The sequence below is a fragment of the Cyprinodon variegatus genome, unplaced genomic scaffold (assembly GCF_000732505.1).
Source record: "Cyprinodon variegatus isolate N-32 unplaced genomic scaffold, C_variegatus-1.0 Scaffold127, whole genome shotgun sequence".
In the NCBI taxonomy this organism is placed as follows: Eukaryota; Metazoa; Chordata; class Actinopteri; order Cyprinodontiformes; family Cyprinodontidae; genus Cyprinodon; species Cyprinodon variegatus.
The window spans coordinates 881,878-902,279 of record NW_015150580.1 but is presented as its reverse complement, the minus strand read 5'-3'; the positions used below and the strand labels follow the sequence as shown (position 1 = coordinate 902,279).

Here is a 20,402-nt window from a genome sequence, read left to right as displayed (position 1 = left end):
TTTTCACTTCAGAAGCTGGAAGTCTAGTGCATTTCAAACAGAGAGACACATTCGTATTCAGAGTATGACAACAAAGCTCCACAGAGTGACAGGCCGACTTGCTAATTTATCTTTACCTGTCCAGGAACTGCAGCACGAAGTCTTCAAAGCCAGCTGAGGCAAAGCAAAGATCTTTTTCAATCTGCAGGGGAAAAATGTAGGTAATGTGTTTCTATAATATGTCTATGATTTGTTTTTATGACTTAATCCCCCAACAAAAAAAGAGTGACTATGGAAATACATTTTATGTATGTGAAACTCAAGGTATTTTTTTTCTATTTGCCTGGTATCTTTAGGGTATCTTTATGAGTACAAGAACATATCTGGGATAAGAAGAGATTGAAATTGAGTTTTTACTGCTGGGTTGCCAGGATTTCTAGTTAAGATTGGGCGAAGGCTTCAGAAAGGCTCAAAGAGGCCCACTGCCCATCTATGTGAGTCCTGTCAATCCTACCCCTCCCCTGGATGCCATCTCAGAGGAGACACAATACGAGACCATGCACAGTCTGGAGGGATTAAACATCCCCGTCAAACGCAGCAGCTATCCTCTCTTAAATATGAAGATAAGTAGATTAACACAGACGGTGGAAGGATGCACAAAATGCCACTCTGTGTCCCCCATACTAGAAAAAACATGATGAAAGTAGTGTTTTTAAGATTTGGCTTTCGTGCCAACTGAAAAAAACAACAATAAATAAGCAGGTGATTATCGCTGTTTTAAGTTGAATTCTTATTATTAGTTATTTTCTGATGCATTTATACAGATAAGCTATTTTGGGGCTTTATGCTAAGCTGTGCTGACATCTGATCATTTATGGTGGGAACATTAAAGTAATTGGAGTTTTTCTTTTAACTGTCAGAAAGACAAGAAACAAGATGAAATGGTGGGAGCTTCTGAAGCATCTCTTTGTAAAACTGACTTGAACCTATTCTGACCAAACGCTTAGAAATGTGCATGAATAATAAACAAAGCAAATAATATGATCTGAAGGGATTATTTGTACAAGTTCTGAAAAACAAGATCATTCAAATTATTAACGGGAGGCTTTCAGATGGTAAATAAATGCCAGTCAGGGTTATTAGTGTGTGGTCTTCAGGTAGAACTTCATAACCTAATTCTTGTTAAATTACCCTGAAAAAGAAGCATGTCAGTCCTCTTTTCAATACTCACAGTCCTACAAGTCCAGATTATACATAATTAAAATAATAAAACAATTGTTAGATTATATTCAAATGATAGATTAATTTGATTAGGCTGCATGGTGGGGTAGTGGGGGTGCTGTTGCATTGTAGCAAGAAGGTTATAGGTTTTGGTTCCCTGCATGGAGTTTGGATGTTCTCTCTGTGCATGCATGGGCTATCTCTGGGTACCTCAGCTTCCTCCCACAATCCAAAATCATGATTTTAGGATAATTGGCTTCTCTAAATTGTACTTAGCTGTGTTACCCTCATTTACTGAATAACGATAAAATATCTCTTATTACTGCTGGCTAGCTCTTTGCATGTTTGTAATGGCAGCCTTGTCACTTTGCTCTCTTGTGCTTTGTTTTACAGCCATCTATGGGACTTACTGGAAGGGGAAAAAATGTGAAGCTTTGGCAGCAGGAACTGCATGCACCACTGCCCTCAACCCACCTGGCTAATGCCCCATCTGTGACTAACAAAATGGATAACTTCTGCTTTGATACTCCTAAAAACTCTGACTTTCTTAAATCCACTGGTGTCTGTTTCAGTCGGATATTGCCTCGGCGAGCAAGTGAAATGGCATGGAACAGATTGAGTGAGGGGATCTGTGCAGTTAAGAAAAGGACTCTGCATCAGACTGTATAGATCTGAAAAACAAAATTAACTGCAGGAGCCAATCCCAAAACCAAAGGAGAATCCTCACGTGGCAGACAACCTTGAAAGTACCTACCAAAAGTAGTAAACTTCCCTAAAACTCACTCTGACCGAAAAGGTCCCCATGCACCAGCCAGGTTCCCCTCCTAAGACCCTCTCCCTGGACTTAAGATATTAGAGTAAGATATAAGTAAGGTTTTCCAGCATCAAAAGACTAAGCTCCAGGACCAGACAATGTTTTCCCATATGCCGACACTATGCTGCTATTCTCATATCTACAACAAGTCACCAGAGCTGCCATTACCAAACCACCATTAACCTGGTCTTATTATCATAGGGAAAAAAATTAAAAAAATACCTGTTGCCCTGACATTTGTGGTCATAAAATCTTTTCACCTTTTGATGTGAAAGAATACAAATTATATTAAAGGCCTCCTTATGGACCCGCTGCATTTTTCTTACCAGACAAACAAGACACCAGAACATGACGTCAACTTAGGTCTATGTGGGGTAATAAAAGAAATACTGCTGGGAGAATTAGATCCAATAAAAAAAAGACATTCATGTCCATGATGTATGTGTTCTTTTTCAATGGATGCTGGAAAGCATTTACAGGGTTAGCCATAGTTTAATTCTTTACCATTTAAATACACAGTGTATCGAATATCCAAAGCCAGTATGGTTGCTCTCTTGTTTTGTTTTTTTTGTTTGGTTTTTCTGTCTCCAGTACTCCAGAAAAAGAAATATTTAAAATACGTCCCGGTTTTACCTCTGTTAGATCTGTTTGTCGAGCTGGAGTAGAAGAGCAGTCCACTAAAGGCACCAGGGTGGTGAAGGTGGTGATGAACTGGAATGTTATCTGGAAGAAGATCACAAAAAATCAATTAACAACTTTTGAAATGATCAGAGAATGCGTTAAATAATGTGCCAGATACGATTTTTCAAATCTTTTTATTCGTTCTGCTGCTGTGATTAATACAGCGTGGAGAAATAAGCGCACCAGACGAGGGAAGCAATCCATTTTACTATTTGAGCAGACAACCAAGACACATTAATTACAACTTCTTCCAACTGAGGTATTCTTTCACTTTCGGGACTAATTAATAAGACAGACCTGAGTGTATAAGAAGGAAACTCAATCAGCAAGTGGTCTATTGTCATCCTGTCTCATAATTTTTCTTCATTACTTATTGGCACATTCATTACTCACCATACACTTGCTGAAGTCGTTGGGGTCCACCCCCGGGAGAGAGCCCATGAGCAGAGGAAGCACATGACTGTGGCCCTCTGGATAGCGGTTGTCAGGGGAAACAAGGCTACGTGCCATCCCGATCATACAGCTGAGGGTGGCAGTAAGCGTATATGGCTCCGTCAAGGTCTCCATCGCTGCATAGGTCCTGTTAAACTCACATCATTTAGTGTCTGGCTTGGATTTAGAAATCAGAAAAAATTGTCTTTCTTCTGTCAAATCTCAAACAAACCTCCATGAATATATTCTAAAAAAAATAAAAGCGCATACAAGACTTACTTTTCAAGTACTGGTGGAATGACGAGTTCTGGTGTGAGGAGAGCCAAGTTCTGGAGAGCATAGGCTGCATCTGTGCTGCCAGTTTTACTGCATATCACCAGGAGAGGGCAGAGGAAAATAAAGTAGAGTTAAAGCCTGAACCACACGCACAAAGGGAGACAGATTATCACTGATGAGCTGTCCTTGTCCAGATTAGCCGTGTTGTGGCTGAGGCCAAGTGCATGCAATGACTCACTAATGAGACACAGTTCTCAGATGACTAGGTGCATGTTAACTGGTTATTTAGATTTTAGAAAATAACAAGCTCCATGACCAAGAATCATTTTAATCTTTAATTTTCACCTACTAATCAGCAAATAACAGTGAGAAGCATTTATTAAAAAAAAAAAAAAAACGGGGGACTATACTGTTTAGTGGAAAATAGCTGCAATCGAATCTCTAGAGAAAGTAGGTTGAAATATTTTAAACGAAATCTGATCCCCAAACAAAAGGGAGCCACTGACTCAAACATCTCAACCCACAGATACACCTATCTGTCTACTTGCATTTTCACATCAACTGTTCCTCCTAAATTTTGCTTATGTTGTTTAATTTTAGTTTAATGTTCAGAAGTTTGCATATACTCACAAATACCATGCATGACAACATTTAAATTAATGTGGAATTTTTCCTATAATCATGTTAAACCTTAAAAATAAGATAACTGTATATCTACACTACATTTGGAGCGTGCGGGTAGCAAGTAGAAAAAAACACACTGATTGTAGCTATCAACAAGGTTCTGGGATACAGTGGCTGTGGTTGGATATTTCACTACTATGGATATTTCATTTTTTCTCCTTTTTTTTCTGTTTTTCCTCTTCTGTTCTACTTGCATTGCAGTGTCCATATAATCTGTAAAACTCCCTGCATAATTATAATAAAGCAATTTATACGCATGAAACAACACTATGGCAATAGCCGTACTGCTCCACTTGTGAGCACATTTTTTGGCATCAAGACAATTATTCTTATTGCCACATAGCCAGAGAGGACACTGTTAAAAAAAAAAAAAAAGAAGAGATGGTAGATAAGATTTGTTTTGTTTTAAGCCTAGTCCTCTCCTTAATCATTCATTTTAAAACCAATTGTAATGCATTTTAGTTTCAACTGTCAAATTTTTCATTTTAAGATGAAGATTCAAGGGGTACTTTTTCAGTAGACCACTGAAACTGTGCATATGTACAAACATTGACAAAGGTTTGCAGGTCAGACTTTCTCAGTGTGACCAGCAAACCTTTCAAGAAGAAATTCACTAGGCACCTAATTGTGGATGAGATTAATGGGGTTGATTCTGAAGCAGGGGGCTTTTTTCTTGGCCAGCTCCTATTCTTATGTGATGGTGATGTAAACTTTGATTAACTGTGGGCAAAGACAAATTTGATCCAACAATTTCCAGTCTGGTGGGCCAAGACTCTCTCCTAATTATTCTTTCCTTTCATGCAAGTGTGATCATTTTGCACCGGAGTTTAAACTAAAACTAAGACTCTTGTTACTACATGACATTGATCATAACAACTCAGACTGATTCTGGAAAGAATAGATTAGGCAAAAACTTGGCTTCAGGATAAGTTCCAACATTAAACATGAGGAAAATATATGGATAATCAATATAAGAGGAGAATGTGGGAGGAATTGACACAAATTTAAACAGAAAGATGATCATTCAGCCCTGTGATACACTGGTGATCTGTCCATTGGTGCATCAATCTTCTTACTTAATCACTGTCAATGAAATTGCACACGCAGTTCTTCTGTGTAACCACACTGTACTAATAGTAAACTTTGGGGCATTTAAACATGTAGGGCAGGGATGGGTAACTCCAGCCTCAGGGGGCTGCTATCCTGCAACATTCGATTTGTCCTTGGTCCAACACACCTGAATCAAATGACTAAATTATCTCCTTAGTATGCATTCAATTTATCCACCGGTCTGTTAATTATCTAATTACCTGATTCAGGTGTGTTCAACCAAGGACACATCTAAAAGTTGCAGGTTAGCGGCCCCCGAGGACTACCTTTGCCCACCCATACCTTAGGGCCGCAAAGGCAGGAATCTAAGGTTCTTAAAAAGTGTTTACAGTAATACCCAGGTGAATTGAAAAAAATGCTTTAAGTCATTTTTACAGATATATTTCATACAACAAATAAATTTTAATCTCCATCCAAAAAATGTAACTTAACCATAAAGCTATTACAGTGATTTCAGTATTTCCATATTTAATAGAGAAAGATCGGCAAACTTAAACTTGAATGGATTTTGCTTCACAAAACTCACAAAGCTGTTTTTAAGATCCCATTATACAATCAACATGAAAAAACGTCTTTGTGTAATTAATTGGTTGTATAGTGGAATTTTACATTTTGAATTGGAATAACTGATATCCATAAACCTTCTAAAAATAGCGAGATGCAATAGCATGTGCAAAAAACACAATGAGTACCTAAACATGGCCAAGAGGGCTGCACCCATGAGGCTGTGGGTAAACTCTTGCAGGTCGGTATCCGTCAGTCTTTGACACTCCGGGACCACAGTGATCCAGCTGGGTGCAGCATAACGCTCTCGATGCACCCGCCGCACAACACTAGCTGGGAGTCTTTGCAGTAGCCTCATCAGCCGAGACTATAAAAAACAAACAAACAAAAACCCCTCAGTCCTGCATTAAACATTTCAAGTTTTACACTTTTTCATGCAAAAAATGGAAGGAAAAGTGTATGAGTAAGAGGAAAGAGTAGCTGACCTGCCAGCGACCGTGGTTGGAGGGGTGATAGAAGGAGGCAATGCTGCTAAAGAGGCAGGTCAATTCTTTCTGTGCAGGATTTCCTGGTCCGCCCTGCAGAAATGTACATTTTATAGCAATACTGCAGTTTAAGTTTAATACTTTGAGACCATTTAAAAAAAATGTTGATTAGTGTTTACCAGTAGGGCTGTGATCCATAAAACCAAGAATCCAATGTCATAGGAGTTGATAAGATACCTCGGTGCCACCATCTGACTAACCCCGACTGGAAGGTTTAAACTTCGCAGGATTCTGGTAAAGATCTACACACAAAACAACAGGGTTTAACATTCCACTCACAGAGGGCCCCTAATAAAACACATTAACGGGAGCACATGTATATGCGCTATACACATAATTCTGCTAATGACTCACTGTGGGAATATAAGGAGTCCAGTCCACGTAGCCGATGTTATCATTGGCAAGCCGAGCAAACAGGTTCACTAGGTGCTACGAGGCAACATCAGAAAAACAATCACTGCCGGGTCTATAGCAAAATTCTCAGAAGTGAGGTTTGCAATTTCGAGAATTAAATATAGCCCCTAAAAAATTGGAAAGATGTTCAAGAGGGGGGAGGACGTGCGCTGCTCAGCCAGGCCGCTGAGGGCCTGGAGGCTGGATAAAGGCAGAGTGGAGGCACAAATGGAAAATCTTATCTGCATGCTGAGTGGAAACCAGCAACAACACTTCAATCATCGCAATCAGGGGACGTTGAAGCTGTGTCATTCCAAATTACTTCATCCATCTTTGGTAAAATGGAGAATGGCGTGATTCCATATGAAATATACTTTAAATGTTCTCAAAAACCATCACAGATCTTTTTTTTTTTGTTGCATTCCTGATAAGCTTGCTCTGAAATCAAGAACTATATTATAAATCTAAGCTTTTTCATACTCCTTGCACGTTTTGTAAGATTACAAAAAACTCCTTTTTTTTTACTCACATTGAAGAAATTTACCTCTGCATTAAACCCATCCCCTTGGGGAGCAGTGGGCTGCCATTGTGGGGCGCCCAGGCAGCAATCAGGGGTTAAGGGTCTTGCTAAGACACCCAGAGTGGGAGTCTGTGGGTGTGGGTTTCGAACTCACAACCTCAAGATTCCAAGTTTAATGTCCTAACCACTAGGCCGCCACTCCCCCTACTCCCACTCCCCTCCCCTCAATGGAGCCCAGGTGGAAGTTCAACTGAAGAAACTAACTGCTCTTCTAAAACCACCTGCGGCACAGCCAATCAGCTTGAACCACACCTCCACGAAAGCCAATCAGCATCCAGAGTTCATCTTAAAAGGCCTCTGATCCGCAACTCGTCTGGTCCCAGTGCGCAGGCGGTGGATGCGCTGTGTGACTTCATTCAGATGATCCCGTTTCAACCCCCCTCCAGCCCCTCCTCCACCATCGCAGCTAAAGCTTCATCAGGGTTTCATTATTCCTGGACTCTTGCTGCATCCCACGTCTCATTTCAACCGGTCCGGCAGAAGACCGCCATGTTGCGCCTGGTTCTGGCAGAGGTTTCTTCCCAGCTGGGAGTTTTTCCTCTCCACTTTTGCTTCATGCTTGCTCATCATGGACAGGTTCTCTCAACCTGTGTTATCCAAACTAGACTTCCATCTTCCAGGTCCCTGAGTGAAGCTCTAGCATCAGCTCATTCAATCCACTGGATCTCCCAATAAAACTCAGCAGACTGTCTCACTAACCAGCAGTCTACAGACTGACCAACTTCATATATCTCCACTCCACCACCAGTTTCAGGCCAGCAATATTCTTTACTCCTGTTCATGCATATCTATCAAAGCGCTATGCGTCCTGCCAAGGTCTGAGTGCCAAAGACAAAGTAATTGTATTAATAATTTCTAATTGTCTTTTCTCTTCGTGTAATTTTTTCAGATTGAACTGTATTTACTTGAGACTCTGTGATAAAAACACAATCCACTATATTTTTGAGGGCATAAGGAAAGTTTTATTATTTACTTTGCAATATGGTACAGCTGAAATTTACTCTGATACCTTTAGATAAGACTCTGATATTCACAGATGCTCTCTGTTCATTAGTCCTGTCGCTTTACAATTTGGCACTTGTTTCTCTTAGTTCGTCGCTGAATAGATTTTGTTTTTCACAAAATAAGAGAAAAATTTAAAGGGTATTATTAAATTTGGAAAGCCCTGTTTGTGTTTAATTCATCCGAATCCACTTAAAAGTTCTTTGAGAATGTACTCACCCCTTCCCAGCTCGGCTGATTTTGCACAGACATCCAAAGATTCATTAATTCATCAAACCACAACCTAAAAAAAAAAAATAAAAATAAAAATTCAGATAAAACTTAATTAGCTACACCTGAGGCCGAATTTCCCCTAAACATGAACTCATTCTCTGCTCTATGTCTTCTGGAGAAGGACGAGAAACAATATGAAAATGGAAAAATAAGGAGTATTAAAGATGATGTATTGTGGAAACTGTGCAGAAACTGCTTATGGATCCAAGAGTAAATCCTGACAAATCGCTTACAAAAGACCATGGAATGCAGTGAGAAGCTGTGAAGAGGCTTGACAGCTGGAATACAACCACAACGAGAGCAGAATGAAGGATGTGAGCAGAGATTGGTTTCCATAAAAAGCAACATAGTAGCAAAAACAAAATGGCTTCAATTTAAAGGGCAAAGGTTTAAATCCTCCCAAATGCTGTTGCTAATGTGATTCATTTTATAATGATAATGCAAGCTTCATCTTTGATTCCAACTGTATTTTTCTTTTTACTTTCTGCAGCCAGATCTCGTTGTAGCCTTTCTCAGCCCTGCATGCTAACTCTGGCTCGGGACACACAGTCCTCAGCATGTGATGCTGTTTCCAAAGAGAACCATTCAGTCTGGAACAACTCACTGGAAGCCCTGGCTGTGTTCCTCTGGGGGCATGATGGTGGGTAGGAACAGCTCCATGTTACTGATTGCCTTCTGCATCACTACGTCAAACACACACAGCAGGGGGCGCCACTCATCCAGCATCTCTTTCGTTGAAGATGCTGGGAAATACCTTGAAGCAAAAAAATATATAAATAGTAATATCGAATATGTGGTTATTAATTAATAACAAGGAGACTCAGGTAAACACACAGATCAAACAAGTGGGCCATAAATAGATGTGAACGACAAAGCCACAAGTAAACACATTGAACTAGAGTACACAGCTCAAGTAAAGATCAAAGGAAAACAATCTTTGCTTCACAGATTATATGATCAGAGTGGATGAGACTTACAGTCTGCAGCTTTTGATCAAAGCCTTCAAAATGTGATCCACTGAGCTGCAAGCAAGCAAAAAGATGGATGAGCATGTTCTTTCTCTTATGTTAGACGTCAGAAATCCTTGTGCAAAAACTAAGGAATATACATCATTTAATCCTTGATTCAAGATCTGAATTTTTTCCTCGAACCTTGTGTGTGTTTTTTGTTTTTTTATTTTTTTCACATTTTGTAAATGGATTTAAAACAGTTATATCGGGATTGGGATACCAATCAAAAGAGTAGGTTATAACTGGGAAATTGAAGGAAAATATTAGATAGCCTCTAAATTCTTAACAAATAAACAGCTCCAGTCTTTTGGGATACTGTATGACTCCACCAGCTTTTGTGCATCTAAATTGGTGACTCTAAAAAGGAACTAAGTTTTATCTATTTTTAACCTAAATGAGGCAGAGAAATTATTGCAGAGATGGTGCTGAGGCTCAAGCCAGACAACAACAGCTAAATAAACAGAGAGGCCTTGAATCATGAACACACATAACACCAGTAGAGATACGTGTTACCACATGGGCTTTATCTTATGTAATACCAGGTGCCTAAAATTTAATCTATGTGTGTTGATGCAGCATTCTAATCAACCTGGTTACAGTCTGTTTGATTATTAAACCCAATTTTAGTAAAAATAACTGCCTCATTGTGTCTCTATGAGATGCACAGTATCTTTCACTCTAGCTGGTTTTCAACACACCTTAGCTCATTTAACCCTGCAACTTACATAAAAGACGATGATCTTTCTTATCTATATCCTAACAAAGGTAATGCAAAAGTATTCTGTTTCAGCTTTGTTGTGAAATTTGAGAAGAATATAAAAATTCGAACACAAGCCTATGTCAAAACATGATGGTATGATTGGGCAAAGCTATAAAAATAAAGATTACTCATATCTTTAATAAGGCTCTTATTTTCTTTTCTTTTGCCTTACAAATGAAGCCTGTAATAACAAAAGCATTTGGACATACAGTATGTTAGAGAGGAAAAAAACACATCAGTCATTTTGCCTTTTAAGATATTTTATATATAAAAATTTTAATGTCCTATATGATATGTTCTGATAAATTTAGGTATCACAGTCAAATCTCCATGATGACATAAGAAGTACTATTGCATGTCAATGTCTTGAGAAAGCTCAAGAACTAGAAACTGAAACCGCTACAAAATCATATCAAATCTGCTAACATAAGTGATGAGACTTGATGCTGTGATGGCCAGATGACTAACTGACTAAATTCTATATTTCATCCATTACTCATTTTAACAAATCAAAATGAATTTATCTGTGGCCGTCTTGCCCTTTTCCTTGTTTCAGGGTGTGACATTAAAACAACAGTCTACATTTTAAATGACATAGAATAACATAGTATTTGAATTTATCCACCCAGGTCAAATTTACTAATTTTAAGAGAAAGAAACTCAGAATAAACTTAGAATAACAGATTTTAGAAAGAGAATATTTTATCATGTAAAAAACCCTGACAGCGATTGGCTGTTTCTCACACTAATGCAGAGGCTTTAGAACACATTTTCATAAATTCATTAAAATAAACAGCTAAATAGCAGTTTCTCTTTTTTTAAGATTTAGTCTGTGGTTAATTATAAGTTAACTTTAAAAAAAGTCATATTACCATGCATATTCTAATATTGGATACAATGAATCAGAGTGAATAAAAATCTATTTTTTGTATTTCTGTATTTACCTGGAATAGTATTAAAAGAGAAAATGGCCCCTTGAAGACTGGTTAACCTTCACAAGAGTCACCGACCACCCAAAACAACTAGAATGAAAACTCATCCAGGAGGAATAACATCTTTAATTTAGAATTTATAATGTTTTATTTGAGCTATGTAGCCTGTAGTAATAATTATAGCCTTATAATCTCTTCTATTGTAAAAATTTTTTTTATCTTAAATTCAATTTTATTTGTCCAAGCTTCTATATTTATTTTATCTTTATACAGTAATTTCAGTCCAGTACCGTTTCTAAATTTTTTTTTTGTTTTTACATCACGTTGGCTTTTCTTTTATCTATATTCTGTCATATGGTCTGTCTGTCTTTCTTTAACCTCTGTAAAGCATCTATGTTACTTTAGTCAATGAATTGATCAAAATATTTCCTTTTTTGTTTTTAAATAATTAGATTTAAGACAAATTATACATTTTTTTAGATGAGCAGTGACTAACTGATGTGGTGCTTCTATTAACAGGTGAAGTTACATACTTTGGGAACCATATGAGACCCAGGTGCTCAGTCTTGGAGTAGATGATTCTCTCATAAAGCTCGTAGAGGGGTCTCCATGGCAGCTGAAGGTCATCTCTTGACAGCAGCTCCTTCTTCCTGTTTGGAAAAACCAAGTCAGACCTCAGAAGTTCAGTCTGTGTGCAAATGCTGGAAGGTTGTCAAACTTTTAAAGCTGTGAAAAGCCTCTTGTTTTTGAAAATGTTGTTTTGAGGTGAGACAGTACTGGGTATCCATCAGGGAAAATGAGTCATCCTTTCACAACACCATAACTGCCAACTTAGGAACATGTCCACAGACATGATTGATTGGTGATACTTTATAGTTATTAAAGCACAACTGGAGAAACAGCTGCAAGCTTTAGCAGCCTGCCTGTTAGTGGTTTCAGAGAAAAATGAAACATGTTTAAAACCTGAAGGCACAGTAGCAGCCATTCAAAATGGCCCTTCCCAGTCAAACACCAGCCGAATGGCAGCCCACTTCCCTACGACTCCCAGCGAAATCCCCTCCAACTTCCAGCCACAGGCCTTCTCCTCTGTGTGCATATTTTTTTACTCTGCCTCCACCCATTCACTGAATTGCTGGGTCTGACAAAGAGATTATGCTTTTCTTTAGATCTTAATGTTCACAAATCATGACTGAAATAATATTTTAGTACAAAGATTGATTTTTAAAAAGGGATTGTAGGGGACATACCACAGACAAGCCAAGGACCCATCAAGGAAAGTGGTGATTTTGAATGGCTATTACTGTAAACTAACATTATTATTGTTCCTCAAACACCCTCTGAAGGTTTAACATTTCCTACAAATGTATTTTCTACTGCAGAGTACCTCTACTGTATATTAAGTATGTTTTTTCAATCCCCCAAGAATTTCTCTGCTTGCTCAGCCTTAAATTACTCAGTGCTTCATAAAATCACAAGGTATATCGTATTACACCTAACATAAACATGGCGGTTCCCAACATTCGAGAATGTGCGCAATCATTTAATGCATAAAGGCCTTTTGTTCACACTTAGATATTAGTAAATAAACTGAGTCTAATGGATATTTGGAAAATAAAGGAAAGAGGACATAACCTGCAAAGTTTGTTGTGAAAAGCAAAGGTACGATACGAAAACTACAAAGACCTGATGCTCACTGTTAGATATCAAATTCAGCACTTGGGTCTAAGACTCGCTGTTTGATATATTGTTAGCCCAGCACTTTCTCCTCACATATAAAGCAAAACACATAGCAATTTGACATCAACATTAAGATAGAATTTTGTGATGGATCTGAAAATCACAGAAACACTCTTGAAGACTAATGGAAAGTGATGAATATGACATCTTGGAAACTATTCGCCTGTCGCAAGGGGAATGACAGATCGGATCCAGGAGACAAAAACAAGGAGAAACCAAAATGGGCCAGAGCCTAAAGAATGATGCATGTACAGTAGAGCCATGATTTATTGCTTCTTTTGGACATCTAATAAATGCTACTAAGTATGAGGATATGTATTTAGCTCACTTACATATAGCATGCTCATTGCACAATTTATTCCTTAAGTTGTCTGCAGAGTGTAAAAAGAAAAGGCTGCTCAGATTGGTCACCATTTCCTTTCTAAAAGTGACTTCATCCAAAAATCTATTTGAGACCCAGAGAAATAATTTTCCGATGTTTTAACCTCAAAAACCAAAAGCCTCCTCATTAATCACCATGCAAGCCACAGAATTTATTTTTAGGATCCTCTAGAGGAGCTGGTTGGGAAATTGACTTATCTTAGTACCATAAACTGGCCAAAAACTATAACGTATTTGACCAGTACCAATGAATTACAAAACTATTAATGCGCCTTGAGCGTTTTTCAGATTTTTCCACATTATAGTCAAACCATCTTTGTATTTTATTAGGATTTTATGTCATAGATTACCACAAAGTACTGTAATGCCTAATTTAAAAATAGAGGGGGGTGATAAATAAGTGGTTTATAAACATGTTTTGCAAAGAATATCTTAAAGGGGTATATTTGTACTCTGGTACCCTTAGATGAAATCAACTTCTACTAATTGTCTTTAGAAAACTCAGCATATTTATGTTTTTGAATGTCAAGTCAAAGCCTTTGCCTGAACTCATTTTGCGAAGGAGACTGAATGAGGCTCTCCAAGGAGTTCTAATAATCCTGGTTTAATTTCAAAGAAATATTTCGATAAAAATTTAAGTATTGGAGGAAATACATCCCAGAGGAGCTATCCTTTTAGTTGCTTCAAAAAAAATTTTTCTTCTAAGTATTGACAAAAGGGGGTAGAATACAACATTTATATAACCTTAAATGATTTCCCTTCTAACACTTAACCCTTACTTTGTTTTGTAGTGTCACAAATATTCCCAATAAAATACACTGATGTTTGGATTGTAATTTGACAACAAGTAGAAAAGTTTGAGGGTCATAAATAGTTTTACAATGCTAAAACCCATTATTTAATTCTTCATCCATAGGTTGCTGAACTGGAGCCACTTTTCTGGGTGATATACAAAGGTAAGGCTACAGGTCATTTATCTGTAGATGCTAGTTATCCAGTTGGATGAAATGTTTTCAAACTGTGCATTTTACAAAGCTGAAACATGTAGATTTCATTGGTACTCACACTGAAAAACCACAACAGAAAGATTACCAGCCATCCCAAGATTGAAATAAAGTGAAAACATATTCATGTGTGATATTTACCATAGAAAAAGTGTTTGCTCTGTAATGTGTTTATAACAAGCGATAGATTTTTTTTCAGTTTGAAGCCAAACATCTTTAACACCATTTATCAACCAATGTGTAGATTTCAACAGAGAGGCGTTGTTCGTTTTTATTTATTGCTTTTTTGGAGCTACTGAATAACAATTTATCAAAAAGGGACAGAATCAGGGTTTAATATATCTCTTGTGCAGATTTGTTTGCTGTGAACACTCTATGGAGCTCACAGTTTGCTTAAAGCAAGAACTGGATGGCCTCCAAATGTCACAGAAGCAAGAAAGAAATCCACTTTAACGCGTCATGTGATGGCTGGCAGTGCGCAGCTTTTAGCGGAGCGATATTTACCAACAGGGCTGTTTTCTGATCTCATTAAAGCAACATGGAGGATAAGACAAAGACTAATCCTAGAGAGTCTGCTTTCTAGGGTAAAACATGTCCTGTGTTTTAGTTGGTTTAGTTGCAGTGTTGTTGCACACTTCATGCAATTAATCTACCATTATTTCCTCAGGCAACCCCAACAAATGACCTCTAAGCCTAGAAAACAACAGGGAAGCTTTGTATTAAGTTGTGCACATTTTGCTTTCAAACCCACTTGAGAAGCTGAATGAGCAGCCTGGCGTAGCTGCACATCATGTGGGGCTCCAGGTTCGGTAGAGTGACCAACTCATAGAGGAGATTGATGAAAAGAACATGGTCTTCTTTGCTGAACCTCCGGCCATAGAGCTTGAGAAAACTAGAGGAGAAAGAAAAAGCAAACAACAAGCAATTCATCACTTCCTCTTTAATCAACTGAACCATAACGTGTAAAGAGATACCTGCTTTGTTCCTCACATCCAAAAATCTTCAATTACTTTTTTCATTTGTTTTCTGCTGGACAGTTATTGGGCTGCCCCTTTGGCATGTCTGATAATAATTGATGAGTCAACAATCACAGAAAGTCCAGTTGAGGCCAATCACCTCATCATAGCACTGCTGGCTCCACACACACAATTTTATGGGTATACTTAATAAAATTATTTAAGATTTTATTTTACACACACTATAACATGGGTAAATACAGCTTGATCATGTTGATATTTTTACAGCTATACATTGGTTACAGTATTTAAAGAGTATTTAGCAGCATTAAAATAGTACACCTTCACTACTTCCTGAACTGTGGCCAGCTTCTTTGTTTCCTTTCAGTATGGGACAGACTGATCAATGCAGTTGTGTCTGACCTCAGTAACTATGACGACATTGGCAAGGCACACCTGGATTAATCAGTCTGCACAGTGATAAAAGAAAGAAAACAAAGAACCTGGCAGAAGTTTAGGAAGTAGTGAATTAGAAAATATAGCCTATTTGTGTTTCCAGCTAGTTTTGATGTTCTGAAGGGCTAATGCTGTCCGGATATTATCACAGCAGTTCCTTTTCTACCCAAAAAAGTGTTCTTGCTGTATCCTCCGCAAAAGGTGAAGGAATAGGTGCTGCATCAAGCTCTTTTTACCAATTTATATTGATTGACACATTTAGTCATTTGATCATTTATGCTTGTTGAATCGTGGAACCAATGTATTTTAATGAGAAATACATGCATTTTCATCAGTTTTTTTCTTTTTTTTTATTGTCATTACAGTGTCACAAGTACAGCGCCATGAAATTCACTCTCTGCATTTAACCCATGCCCTTTGTACGCAGTGGGCTGCCCTTGTGCGGTGCCCGGGGAGCAGTGTGGGGGTTAAACGTCTTGCTCAGAGACCCAGAGTGGCTGTCTGTGAGAGTGGGGCTTGAAATCAGAACCTCTGGATTCCAAGCTCAGTGCCCTAACCACCAGGCCGCCACTCTTCCTAATGTGCATTTTAAAGTTTTGTTTTAGAAAAGCTTGATGGAAATGAAAAAATAAAAAAGACCCTTTTAATTTGCAAACCAATCTTTTTATGCTCACTTGAGGTGGTTTTTGTTTCATAATGGTTAATGCGCAAAACAGGAGATGGAAATATTTTTCTGAATCAGCTCTGATGTAGGGAACTATTTCTACTCTCTGCTTCCCACCAATGCCATATTATACCCATAAACATGACTGGAAGCAACTTAAGCATTGCCAGCTGACACGTTAACCTAAGAACAACTTGCCAAATAGCAACACACTACTAATCTGTGGTCCTTGCTAGATTGCAGCCGCTTCTTCCTGCTTATTACAGTCATGCATGACAACAGATTGTTGATGACGATGTGCAAAGACCTTATGTTTTCCTTTTTTAATTCGCTTCAAACCAAATGGAAGGGCTGTATATTTATTTTGTTTTCCCTTCTTTATTTTTGAATGTTTCAGACAGACACCCCACCCCTACACCCCATTAAGAACATCACAAAAAAATATGTGTTTATATATATACTATACATATATACTATACATATATATATATGTTGGTATGTAACTTCTTTATTTCAAATTGTTATAAATAGGCCAATTGTGTCACACAATAAAGCCATACAGTATTTTCAACTATGGTGCTTTTGGACTTCCATATAGACAGGTTACACCACACCATTTAAGAGTTGTAAGTTAACAGATTAATAGAAGCCAGAAACACTTACGAGAAGAGCTTCCTGGACCAGAAAGAGACTCCGGGCCACAGCTCCCTGAGGAGAACTGCCCTGCTCAGGTTGGCTTTGATCTCCGCCAGCAGCTCTGTGGCCTCCTGGTCCAAGCGGTCACAATAAGGTAAAAGGCCATTATACACTATCTCCTTTTGGGGGATAAACCCCTTTCCCCCCCCATCCACGGTCATGTCTCACTCTGGCTCGAGCTCTGGTGCTGGGTGTTGAAGAGACTCTTAAGGAAAATCGCGTGCCTGGTAAATGTGGCACCTTCTAGAAAGAGTGCAACAGAAGTTAGAGGAAATAATCCGCTGTGTCCAGGAGCCCGGAGGAAAGTATGTCACGCTAATTGAGCTGGTCAAAGCCCTGAGCTGGGCTTGTTCTGCAGTGTCAGGCCGCGGTGTCACCTCTCTCATCCCACATCACACACATGCACACTGGAGCAGCCAAACGGCAACAGGGTCAAAGAGGTTGCTTCTAACCACAGGGGGTCCATGGGAAATACATTGCCACTAGCTTTTCTTTTTGTAAGGTCTGCCATACTTTCAAAGACAAGCTTTGATGTCTGTGCTGCTGAGTCCAATTATAAGGTGGGGTGTTTGATATAAGGAGCGTTTAATGTTTAGCCATGGGTGTAAATGTTTAATTTTAGCGTAGAGGCCACTGAAGAAGGGAAAGGCAAGGTTCTGTCCATCATTCTATGTTGGAAGACATTTCCAAAAATATATATTTATAGTTACTTAAAGAAAAAAATCAAACAAGTTTCACATGGGGAATCTGAAGCAATTCATCACAACATGCAAACAAGGAAACAGATTAAAAGAAATAACATGAAAATCTGATCATCTGAAAGATATTTGAGATGGAGAGTTAATTACAGAACAAGGAGCTAGTGGTTGATTAAAGCTAAGTACAGCTGGAACAGAGGGAAAGTGAGTGAAGTTGATCTACGGAAAGAGGGGGGAAAAAAGCAAAACAAGAACCGAACATTCCAAAGATCAGGACAATGGTATTTTCCAGGGCAGGACAATTAATTGTATTTGCAGTAATATTCAAGTTTTTAAAAACTCAATTTTCAAATTTCAAACAATGGATGTTTGCTTCAACAAAAAAATAAAAAAAAATATGGATTTCTCCCCCGAGGTGGGAATTCTGTTCCTTAGAGAAGCTGCTGCAAGTATAAAACTAGGTAAGCTGCTGCAAGTATAAAACTAGGTAAAGGTTTTGCTAAAAAAAATGTGTATTTGCTTTCCTAAAAAAGTAGCACAAAAAATATCTACAGTGCTTGCAAATGTATCCATACATCTTCAACATTTCATTTGTTATAAAAGCTACAACCAGAAATGTCAATGAACTTTAATGTAATAAACCATCACAGGGTAGTACTTCATTTTAAAGAAAAAAGGAATATTTTAATATATATATATTTTTTTTACAAATACAATCTAAAAAATGTGTGGCAGGCTATTGTTCAGTTTTTCACTTTGAAAGGCTAGTCTCACCAAAATGATTTATCTTTACTTTCAAAAACACTAACAACATATCAATGCTCTTCCTGCCACATTCCAAATATGTGCTGCAACCTTAACATTCCAATAAGATAGATCAAAGTTTATCTTTTTTTGTTTGCCATTAAAAAAAGATTTTTTTTTCAATATATCCAGACAGTCCAGGTCACAAGACACTGCAGTAGTAACTACAAGAGGTCCCAGAAGGCTCTACTCAGGAGTGAGCTGCAGATCCAAGAAGCAATATAGTGTAGAAAGCTAATCCTCAATATATTGGGATGATCTGATAACTGGATTAATGCTCTCTCCTGTGTTACTGACCCAGTAACCCACTGTAACTGAGATAAACTGCGATGACCACTTCCCGTCTATCTGTATAAATGACTTAAGGGGAGCACTTTCTTATGGCAGTATTGCTGCCAACCTTATCCCTTCATCCTCCATTGTGCACTGTTCTATGTGAATAGCAATTTAATTTAAGCTCTTGCAATTCTCAGACCACTTAAAGCTTATAGCTATGGTGCAATTGAAGGATAAGTGTTTCTGCTCACGGAGGCAGCTTAGAGTGCGGTGGAAAAGACATTTTAGTTGTTTTTGGAGAATTGAGGCAATTGCTTTAGTTCTACTTTTTCTTAAGTGCCTGGATTATAGTTGAGTCTTTTGAGCGGTGCTCTTATTGCTTTTGCAGGATGACAGTGGAATGAAAACTGTAAGTCTGTGAGCTCGTCTTAGTTCATATTCCTGCTGCTGTTTAAAGCATAGAAGCAGAATATGAATTAAAATTCCCCAAAAAAACAGAAAAGTAAAAGATAATGTGCATTTTTTCTGAAGATTTTAGTCTTATATAGTATGTTTTCCATGCCCCAATCTCAAATTAAGCTAATTTGTAAGTATCTTTTGTATGGCTTCACATAATTTTATTTTGGAATAAGTTTTAGCAATTAGTACTCTAACATTAATGATTATAAAGCAGAAGAAAACTAAGAGAAAAAAAAAAAAACACAAATCAAGTTAAGAACGTGTTAGATGAGTCACATACAATGACTTGGTTTTCAGTTCATTTGACCCCTGGGGTGTGCCACAAGGCTGCATTCTCTGTCCTCTTTGTTTTTTGTTGTATCTGCTTTCAGCTTTTCATTTTATTTCTTAACAGGCAACTAGGTTTATTTTCCACCAAGGCACATTGCAAACTACTGACTGACTGCCACTCCTAAAATGCCTGGTTTACATCAGGAACTTATTGGCACTGCATCTTTTGATTTTAATGAGAACAAGACTGAGGTCAAGCTGTCTTATATAAAGAGGATCTCTTGAATCAACATGTTTTTCCCTGAGGAGGTTTGCGCTTAGGACCAAGCTACTTCTTAGAATTATAAAGTCTTTGATTTCTGCTTTCAATTTGGACAAAAAAAATAACTGGCCTTCAGAAATGAGAATATTTTTTCTAATTCTGGATTCCATTTACTGACCTCCTGTTACTACTCCATATGATTTCACTTGCTTCAAAAATGCTGCAGCGAATATCTAGTCACCGGTTATCAAAATTAGTCAAGCCACCAGAAAAAAACTGATTAATTAAAATGTCTACTTATTCAAATTAACTAAAACAATGAGATCACTTTATTGATGATTAGTTTATTTAAACATTAAACAGGAAAAAGGGTCGCGTTGTTGTGTAAGATCAAACGTTTTAAAGGGTGGATGTAAGATATTTCTCTTGCTGCAAAGCTGTTTTCATGGCTCCCAAAATGCATCCAGTAAAAGCGACAATGTGGACAAGCCAGAAAAAAAATGTAAGGAGTCAAAGATGCTGAGAGAAGCAGGTAAAATAACT

At 37.9% G+C, this 20,402-nt stretch overlaps 1 protein-coding gene across 1 annotated transcript in view; it reads right to left on the bottom strand.

The window, feature by feature from the left end:
• The window catches only part of LOC107085524 (proteasome activator complex subunit 4B-like), a 60,182-nt gene extending 42,848 nt beyond the window's left edge, over positions 1–17,334 (bottom strand). Inside the window, exons 1-14 of the mRNA XM_015375884.1 lie at positions 17,058–17,334; positions 15,070–15,210; positions 11,730–11,846; positions 9,472–9,516; positions 9,099–9,248; positions 8,441–8,504; positions 6,601–6,675; positions 6,366–6,488; positions 6,187–6,279; positions 5,890–6,068; positions 3,407–3,493; positions 3,089–3,275; positions 2,648–2,737; positions 117–181 (exon numbers count right to left, since the gene is read on the bottom strand). Coding sequence (XP_015231370.1) covers positions 117–181; positions 2,648–2,737; positions 3,089–3,275; positions 3,407–3,493; positions 5,890–6,068; positions 6,187–6,279; positions 6,366–6,488; positions 6,601–6,675; positions 8,441–8,504; positions 9,099–9,248; positions 9,472–9,516; positions 11,730–11,846; positions 15,070–15,210; positions 17,058–17,251 — 1,610 coding nt within the window. The 5' untranslated portion in view covers positions 17,252–17,334. The remainder of the gene's footprint in view (positions 1–116; positions 182–2,647; positions 2,738–3,088; positions 3,276–3,406; positions 3,494–5,889; positions 6,069–6,186; positions 6,280–6,365; positions 6,489–6,600; positions 6,676–8,440; positions 8,505–9,098; positions 9,249–9,471; positions 9,517–11,729; positions 11,847–15,069; positions 15,211–17,057) is intronic.
• Between the last annotated feature and the right edge of the window lie 3,068 nt (positions 17,335–20,402).